The sequence below is a fragment of the Protobothrops mucrosquamatus genome, unplaced genomic scaffold, assembly GCF_001527695.2.
Source record: "Protobothrops mucrosquamatus isolate PMUCROS unplaced genomic scaffold, P.Mucros_1.0 scaffold860, whole genome shotgun sequence".
NCBI lineage: Eukaryota > Metazoa > Chordata > Lepidosauria > Squamata > Viperidae > Protobothrops > Protobothrops mucrosquamatus.
In genome coordinates this window covers 61882-72137 of record NW_015387115.1, presented here as the reverse complement: position 1 = coordinate 72137, position 10256 = coordinate 61882, and the positions used below count along the sequence as shown (strand labels likewise).

The 10256-nt window shown below is 33.5% G+C and overlaps 1 protein-coding gene across 2 annotated transcripts in view; it reads right to left on the bottom strand.

Annotated features, from left to right (window-relative positions):
• Window positions 1-6146: 6146 nt before the first annotated feature.
• The window catches only part of EYA1 (EYA transcriptional coactivator and phosphatase 1), a 62672-nt gene continuing 58562 nt past the window's right edge, over window positions 6147-10256 (bottom strand). For both annotated transcript variants that reach the window (XM_015819110.1, XM_015819111.1), the window contains exon 15: window positions 6147-6383. In XM_015819110.1, coding sequence (XP_015674596.1) covers window positions 6303-6383 — 81 coding nt within the window. In that variant the 3' untranslated portion in view covers window positions 6147-6302. The remainder of the gene's footprint in view (window positions 6384-10256) is intronic.

Below are 10256 nucleotides of genomic sequence, written 5' to 3'. Positions count from 1 at the left end.
CATTGCTTCTTGTCCTGCCTTCAGGCGCTTTGGAAAATAGCTTGACTCCCTCTTCTTTATGGCAGCCCGATTTTTATTATACAGATTATAATATGAATGAGGGTCTCTAAAACTAATTTATGAACTGTAGTATAGTTTGTATCAGTATTGGAAGCTAAATTTGGGTGCCTTTCCACTTTAAAACCCTGTGCTTCAGTAATTCCAAAAAGAAAGTTTGACTTGTGGGAACATATAGTAAAGTATACGAGAAGAGATTATCAAGGTAGGCGCAACTGATTTTCTGCAGATTTATAGAACATTGAAGGCGCAAATGTTTAATAATATTCATTTAAATAAACTAGAATAAAAATAATGATTGTGTTTATTCTAGCTTAAGTTGTAATTTTGCAATGAGTTTGTGATCTGAGTTGCAGTCAGCTAGATCTTGTTTTACTAACTGAATGTTGCTTCTAGAATGTAGAGAATTCAATTTCAGTATTATTTATATGGTAATGTCCATGTGTCCAGATGTCTTTGAGATTGTTAAGAGGAATTCATTTGTTATAACCATTGAATTTTCTTGGCGTAAATTTATTACTCTCCTCCTGCTTTGGTTCAGAACCAAGGCCAAATATTCCTATTATTCCAGATGCTGTTACTTTAACATTTCAATCTCTTACAAATAGTATGATACCTTTTTGGTTTTTCTGTCAACAGGGTTTCAAGTCATCATAAAAATGTTGCACTTCTTCTGGATTTGTGGTATACATTTGGAACATATTTATTGATTTGCTTGCTTTGGACTCAAACTGAAATCATATATTTTGGTTTGTATCTTCACCTTTTTGTTTAGAATAATGACTATTTCATATGTTCTCAGTATATCTTGATGTTCTTCTCATAGTAAGTGACACATTTTGGTAATTTTGAACATTTTGTTGTTAATTGCATTCAAATGCATCTATGTTCTATCTTGATTATTTCCTCTAACAATATTATAATTGTCTTGGTTTCTGGTTCTGACATTTTATGTACGGATTGTATACATATCCTGCAGCATCAAACTTTTATTTTAGTTCTGGGCATATTTGTAGCATATTGTCATTTCTGCTTTAAGCCAGTGTTACTTATACTTACTTTTTCCCCCTGGTAGCTTTTGGGATATCTTCAACCTGAGGCTCATCCTATAGTATCATACTGACATTTTCTTGGTCCTGAATGTCCATATTGCTTTTATAGTAGAACAGCGGAATCAGATGCTATTTTATTTTCTAATGAATATTTAGCTGATAATTTATATATTACCTCCATGCTATGGGTTACCATTCATACACTTCCAAAGGTATAGCTCATATTGTTACAAACCCCCTTCACCAATACAAGTTCACAGTCCATGATGGGGCTTAAATATGCCAATTGAAATCAATAAGATTGTTAAGTTAATTTTAATACATCTGATCTGGATTCAGACTAGACTCAGTCCAATGTACATCTCTCTCAAGAAATATAGATTAAAATATACCGGTACCCTTATGCAGATCTTTTAAGAGTAACGTATTTGCATACAAGTTGAAGTGTCAGTCACAAAAAATACTTGTATACATTAATATAAAGTAGCCCCCTTTCTAGAAATATAAATAATAGTAAAAGGTTTATATACTTTTGTATCTTTATATACTGGATCATCATCATGACATTCCTTTCCTCTAAAAGCTCATTGGTTTTGACCATACATTTTGTAGAGCAGGATAAGAGTTTATTTGAACATATGCAATCAGAAATAAAAGGGTGAGTTTTTAAATATCAAGTGGAAAATATCAGTGGAAAATATAAATATATATCAAAGTTTTTATGCATTTCAATATTAAGGTGAAGGAGTGAGTTTATGGTATTCAAATAGTAAGATAGAATTGATATGCACTGCAAAATAATGTCAACATTTTAAAAAATATGTACCATTTATTAAACAAAATGTAGGTTTGTGAATTTCTAGTAGGAAAAATAATTGGAAAACAGACAATGGGATTCTGATACCTCTAATTCTTCTGGATTCCTCAATACTTTACAGGCCACAGTTACCAATGAAGACATCATCTTTAGCTTATTATTCAGTGAAGTGAATTTGTGAACCAGTCAGCTCTGCTTATTTTTTTGAATGGGATTGTGTTCCCCTGGAAGATCAGCTTCATCTATGACTAGATGTGTTCATCATACAACCTCAAAATTAAACTGTTATATTATGGTTTAATGCAATGGAGACACATCTTTGAACTTAGTTTGGAAATCTAAATCAATATGAATATAAGTGATTATATCACGTGATTTTTAAAAAAAATCCTAAATAGTAAACCTATGCAATGGTTTAGATTTGATGGCTGCAAAAGGCTGCCATGTGTTCATAGTAACAGATGTGCCTGCTTCAAATGTTTATTTATTTAATGGATGGCTGAACTCCTGTATGACTCTTTGGCAGCTTACAATTAAAAAAAGCCTCCAACATATAAAATGAATACAAGAGACAAGAAGAGCAAAATACAAAGACAAACCAAAACAAATCAAACCTATCCCAAAAGGGGTGCAAAAAAAAAAATCTCTTGCAGAGTTGCAGATGGGTATTATCAACAAAGGAGAATATTTGTAGCATAAGATTGAAATGTGCACTGATGATGTTACCTAGTTAGGGTAATGAAATATTTGAAAGAAAACAATCAAGTTCAGAGACCACCAAGGATCCTCAGATAGGTGGTATTTCCCATATATTCCAAAGCACCCTTTTGGAATTAAATACCAGCCTGACAAAACACTCAAAAATACTCTGAATCTATGTAGATCTATTAAGTGAGTTGTTTCTATTGCTCTCACATCTGCATTTGAGTTCTTTGGATGAGGCCTGATACATCATAGCATATGACATAGCAACACATCTGTTGATATGTCATATCAACACATAGCCTTCTACTGTAGAATTTTTTACCAAGAAACCCATATAATATGCTACTAGATTTCTGAAAGGAGATAACTTAAATATTATATGTTAAGGGATGGGAGAATTCAAATACATTCAAAATGGCTATATGTCACAAATCAATTTTATTAATTTAAACGCAAAGTGAATGGAGGAAAGTTTCTGTACATAATGGTTGACACAACACACTGTTTGTACAATAAGGGCCAGACATACTTTTAGCCAGCATACAGATTAATTCCCTTCCCCAAAAAGGAAGGGGGAGCAGGAAAAAAAAACCTTAATTTTGCCTAAAACAAAAACCAGCTTTGCAACTGAAAGACTTACATGTCTGCTTAACCACAGACTTTAAGCAGTCCTCGCATTGGCTTGTTTTGGGTAGATCACGTTACTGAAGATGAAGGGCTATATTTATAATCAAACAGTTTGAAATAAGTCACAAAATAATGTAAACTTTAGCAGCAATATGCATCCCCCACAAAAAAGGAGTTGCCCCAATAAGGCTGCATGAAGCTTTGATTCAAATTGAGGGTGAATCATCAAATCAAATTTTCACACAAGTGCCTATTTGGATTTATTCAGCTAAACTTACAGATTATGGATGTGAATTGAATTTTTAAATTGAATTACAAGTTCAAGTTGGATCTTGGCTGAATCACATACACTTATTGCCTAATGGCTATTTTTGCTACTAGCTGGCTTAAAAGCTGGTTTATTCTACAAAAATAAAAATCTAGAAAGTGGTAAAATATATCTAAAATATGTATTTCTAGATAAGCCAGCTGTGCTAGTATTAAAATTTAGGCCAAGAATTTATACTCATGCATAGATTCAGGCAGGTTTTGGTGTAATAAGGGCTTTGTTTAGCCATGGATATAAACATGGACGCTCACAGGATATTACATAGATTTTCTCAACCTGTGCCAATTTTTCCTTCCCATTTATCAATAGCTAAGAATCCTGATTAAATATGGAAACACACTGGTGTTGGTATAATATAGTAGGAAATAATTTTTGAGGAAGATACAAGATGCATTTGTTACTAATTCTGGCCAAGTAAGCCACACTGATTTATCTAAGTCAGGTCAAAATAAAACTGTCAGGATTGTCGCAGGTTAGTAAGAAAGGATAGAATTAATTAAACTACAAACAATGAAAACAAAATTGGCAATAACAATTTTACTGTGCCCATTGCCAGCAATGGACCAATACAAAAATCTGATTGTTAGTGTGAAACTGTCAAAATTAAGGATCTTCTAGATATTTGTCATTCTTATTTGCCAGTTTCATTTCAAGATGTGGGTTTACAAATAAAATCATTTCAAAATGCTTGCAGGTTTTAAGCATTCTAATGCTTAAAGAAATATGCATCGCCACTATAGCTTCTTATTTTAAGTAAACACCACATGGTTTGGGACATTTTGTGCTCTCATGTAGAGTTAGAAAAAATTTGGGATTTCTGTTTCTAAATTACCCATCTTAAAATTCTTAACTCCTACTGTGCCTGGTCTTTTCAATAGGAGGTGTTAATGAGATTTGGACTGCAATAATTGACATGCTTACTTTCGAATTAAGCTCACTGAATTTGGTGCTGGCAAGGCATATAGAATATGGTTATTAAAGTGTATAATTTTTTTGCAACAAATTTGTTATTTTTAAAAAAAGTAAGACTAATTTCCATAGTCAGTATGTATTGACTGACTCCCCAAAAGCATTTCCTGTTCTATTTTAAGATAAGATATTTAGGTTTTGAGTGCAAAAACATCTTTTTTACTTTATTAAATCATGATACATTACACAAGGTTATCTTTTTAAAAAGTTCTCTATATTTCTGACAAAAAGAATAGATTATTACTCCACATTCAATATTTGCACGAGAAGACAATGACTTGAATGCAAATATTTTTTCATTGGCAGAATTCCAGTAATGTTGCTCCTGACAGTAAAAATAGAAGTAGGGAGAAGCAATTTTTGTCACTCTCTCCTTTCTCCTAAAATCCTGTTCTGGAACTTATCCCATTTGTTTGCAACATATTTCTGGGGATTCCTGGGGTACAAATAATAAAAAAATGATTTTATCCAATGGGAAGATTCTTCTATTGTATCAACATCCTTCCATGGACAGAAGCTGTTCAGTTTATGATTCAAACCAGTTAAACAAAAGGAGCAGAACACTGTGCTCAGTTTGCAAGCAGTACTAATACATATGATTCATATCAGTTAGGAATACATTTTCATGTGTAAACTGCTACTTTTCTTGGCAAAGTACACATAAACAACGACAAATCAGGCCTCCATACCCACTTTAAAAGAAAAGTAACAATTTAACCATGCAAATTTTTCTCATCTGATTTAAATGAAGTATATTTTGCACTCGAACCTATATATTCAAGTACAAAGTATAAATGAAAGGGTAGCCTATTATAGGCAAGGTAAAATTAGGGATCTGATATTGTGATATAACAGATTTGCAAAGAAAAAAAAACTAAAAGAATGAATAAAAAGTGATTCCTCATTGACACTTGACAACCATGGTTTTGGTCTTGATCTTAAAAATTTCAATTTACACATTATACACAATTCTTTTATAAGGCACAGCACAATAGTTTGTGCACACACTGCCTCATTCTTCACCAAAAATCCATTACTACTATTCAATAATATTTGTCTAAACAATATGTAAAACATTGTCCATTAGAAATTTACACAAAAACATTCTTCCTGTACACGATTGTCTCAGTGATGTACTTATTTGCTTAAATTAGAAATACTTCTACTTTGCAATGTGCTAAAACCAAAATCTTTTTGTGATCAGAAGGCAATGACGAGATATAGCCTTCCCACATATTGTACATATCCACATTTAAATGATGATGTGAAAACAGAATCTGTTCATAAATAAGTAAAGATTTACAGAGTACCCTGGATCTGAGGAAAAAAACAAGAATAAAGTAAACCTTTAAAAATGTGTCCATGTTTTTAAAGTTCAGTCTTAGTTGTGCAATCAGGTTTGCTGTATTTAAGATGTGTTCATACCACATTGGAGATTCTAGAAATCACAAAGCACTTCCCAGTCTCTTCACATGTATGAACATTTAAATGTAGTGAATGTGGTAAGAAGACTTTGCTAAAACATTCTCATAATGGCTTGTTCTCATTGGATTCACAGTACTAGAATGAACAGCTGCTTCTGAAGAAAAAGATGTGCTCCGCCATTTATTGAAAGGGCAAAGGTTAAGACCATCTGCAGCTGCACATCAACATGATGAAATCACAAAATTCTGTAGGCCAGTGCTGAAACAAGACTCAGGAACACCGTCCACAGATGTGAGGGAGGTTCCGAGGTTACAAAGTGCTACTATAAGTATTCCAGTTCCAAGGCATGATGAAGCGCCATAAGATCAGAGTGACTTGAGATCCTCCAGAATGGCATGGCATGCTGTGACAATATAAACACATTATAGGGAAACAATGTTACATGTTGTTTTATTATCACAGTAGTATTTAGCTATTCCATATTGCAAACCAAGTCAACAAGAATGCAAAACATTGTCAAAAATCATCAACCCTATAAGAAATGCATACTTAAATGTAAACAAAGAAAGACATATAAAGGCAGATCACACTGAAAGCAAGTACATTAAATAATGCAAACTTACTGTGTTAAAGGCCTGTCTATTTTACTTTTTTTGCAAGTATTACAAATATATCTCGAAATGGATTCTATTCAGGATAATACTTTCCATTAAGAATTCTAGCTTTTCACAAATAAAGATGCTGGAGCCAGGTGCCCCTATGGCCAATACACAGAAGTAGTAATGCCTAAAGCAATCATTCTCTAATCTAGTAATATTTGAAAAATATTAATAATTATGCATTTAGTCTGAAGTGTGAAATGCAATGAACTACCCCACTAATGCAAAGTCACACTAGAGTAATAATTTGCTATGTATCTATGGGGATTTTCAGTAGGAACTGAAAAAGCTTCTTGCATGAGAAGCAAAACATCTTCAAGGAAAAACAAAGAAAGTCCAAATTGCCTTTTGAAAAAGCACCTTTGAAATTTGCTATGAACTTCATTATGTATTCAAATTCAGGACTAATGTTCTGAGATTCTTTTGCTAAGTGACTCTAAGTCAAGCCTATGTTTCCGAACACAGCAATCTCAAAATAAAACAAAGTGCTTTGATTAAAAAAATGCTGAACCAGAGTGTCTTAAGTGAGCTTCATAAAGATAATACAGGTTGTGAACAATATCTTTAGATGCACTAATTCTTATCACTTGTACAATGCATAAAACAGCAAAATAATATTCATAGTTGGAATCCAAAGAATAAATTACTAAGTGTTGCTATTTACAGTGCATACGTGAATGATTGCCAAATGTCCTTTTAAGCCACAATACTTTACACTCCATTTAAATTCCACTCCAGAAGTTTCCATAATCATCATGACCAACCATAAAATGGTTAAAATAAGACGGGACAAATAACCTTTAAACCATGTGCAGCCCTCGGAATCCTAGCAAAGGTTCATAAAATTCCATAAAATTCCTAATATTCATAAAATTCCAAAAATGCAGCTTACTGTTTTTTTACCTGAACTATTAATTTCTTAGACTATAATTTTTTAAAACCTCTATCAACCTATATGTCAATAGTTTAATTTGAGAAACAATTTGGAAATTCTTTTTCAAATAGTCAAGTAGGCCAGTTTGATAGGATTAGAGTTAGGTTTAGGAAAGACAGAAACAAAATAAAGAGAAACAGTCTAAAATGATTAATTTGGTCACACATTTGGTGTGATGATTAATGAACTATTCCTTACTAAGCATTTTGTTTCTGCCTTCTTGTTGACAAATAAGTAGTCTAAGAAAAATCCTAAAATATCATTATTTAACTTAATCCTTTCCTATTCCTTCATAGCACATGGACATTGGTAACACTGACCTTCCAACAAGAAAATTAAATATACAAGGAAGTATGCATATAAATTTAAACATATTTGTAAATAATGCAAATACTGTCAATGACTGTACAAATACTCTGTACTCATCTCAACAAGTTCTTATATTTTTTATTACAGATTTTGTTCAAGGGACTGTTTTTTAACATCTTTCTTTATATGGCTATCAGCAAGAAACAATTGTTTGAAATAAGAAATATCACAACACAGGCTACAGCTTAGGATAGACTTATAAGTATAAGCACATATTTTAATATTGTTAAGATTGCTACATTTTTAACTACAGCAATTAATTTGAATGGAAAATTAGAAATGAATGTAAAACAACTCTTTATCATACCCATCAGCCCCATTAAGCTAGACCTGGCCAGAAAATTAACTCCATAGGAAGATTAGCTACAATAATGGAATCTTCCAAGTGCTATTCCTCCTTCTCATCATTTCCAGCGAATCAGAGCAGGGCTTGTTAAACTGCTTCTAAATATTATTTTGTTTCCTAAGACTTTAAAAAGGTTTTAACCCCCTTTCTTTAGGTAATAGTTCTTGCCTGTTTTTCTATAGCACCTCACACCTCCAGTATTAGTAACATACTGATCTTACATACTACAAGCTCAAACTGAAAAAAACACCCACTCCTTTATTTTCATGCTTGAAAAATCGCAATGTGGTAATTTGGGAAAGGCTAGGTAAATAACTAAGCATTATGATAAATATTGGTAATATTCAGATGTAGATATTTTCTAGTATGGTAAGCATCTCGTACATATAGATAAAAAAATTCATACATCATGATTCTTATCTGCATCAGTTATCCTGTGAATTAGTCCAAGTAGTTTTTCTCATTTATTATTACATGAACAAATATTTTAATTATCCAACTGCCATGTATCAGCCTTGCATACAATACTGATTCTGAATACCTTTCATCTATTCTCCAATACAGAATAGTCTAGGCTCTAAGCCATAATATTTTAACAGCATACTTGAATTAGTTTATTGGCAGCAGAGATGACTAGACACATCCAGTTGAAGAGCAGCTGGCAAGATAGCAGCTTGTTTTTTGACTGTCAGCTGGTAGTCAGGGTGGAACTCTGACTTGACCACTTGAGACAAATAGCAACTGGGATTGAATAAAATTAGTTTGTGTGGTATGTAAGAGTACCTAACTTAAATCCTTTTATTTTAGTTTGTGTTCTGACTATTCATACAGCAACGGAAGGAACATTTGCAATTCTTTGGTTATATAACACCACCCGTGTGCTGTACATGTGTTATAAAGAGTTCTGCCCTGGCTCCAGCTCACATCTTCCTGCAATTTCATCCAAGCTTAGGCCGAAAGAATAGAGAAGGTGCATTTGCTATGATGGGCAAAGAGCCAGCACAGTTTGTTCCTTCCCCAAAAGATCAGGCATACGGGAGGAAAATCTGCCTGCTGGCAGCATTGGCAGCATGAGATCCACAGGATTTCCTTTATTATTCTGGCTTCAGCAAAAACCACAATTGAGACCTTTACGTTGAAGGCATATAAATATAGTCACAGACAGCCTGAAAAGTAGTGTTTTTGGGGTGAGGTAAGAATATGAATGGTCACAGACTCAGGAGGATGTTTTTCTCAGGCATGAATACATATGGTTACCAAATTCATTGTTGAGATAATCCCATTTAATTCACTGTTGTTTTGCCAGGAGAAAATGTGGCTGCTGCCTTGTGTCCTAGGCTGGAAATTTCTTCCGGCAACAAAGAACACATGAAAGCAGTGCCTCCCGAGGATGGTTCATATTTATTTATTTATTGTATAAGCATAATGGCTTTCTTAGCTTACAATCCTACATCCAATTATGTGAGAAAAAGCTTCACCAAAGTCATGAGAAAACATGATAAAGATTGCACTGTAAGTTGTAATTTACATTTTAAAAAACTGCTTATTAAATGTTAGCACAAATTTAAGTGCATAATTCTTTTACCAAGCACAGTATGCTTTTCAATTATCACAACACAAAAGAAATACTGTTTAGATTAAATATAGAAATAGATTGCAAGGTAAATATTTGCAAGGGAAAGACTTTGGAGGACCGGACAAAGAGATGCTGCCAAGAGAATGGTCAGATAAGAGACAGCATAGCCTGCAGATAGAAGCAAGAGGTTCTCAGGTGTTAAAGGCGATGGGGAGGGCCGTACTTTCAGACTTGCAATATTTTGTCACTGTAGCTTACAATAAAGTAGAATTAGCTCAATTAATTGTGAGTCTTACCTGGCTTACCCCATGAGTCCAACAGCAATCTTGCTAGGCTGAAAGCATAATTCTCCTTCCCCCCCCCCCCCCCCCCCCCCCCCCCCCCCCCCCCCC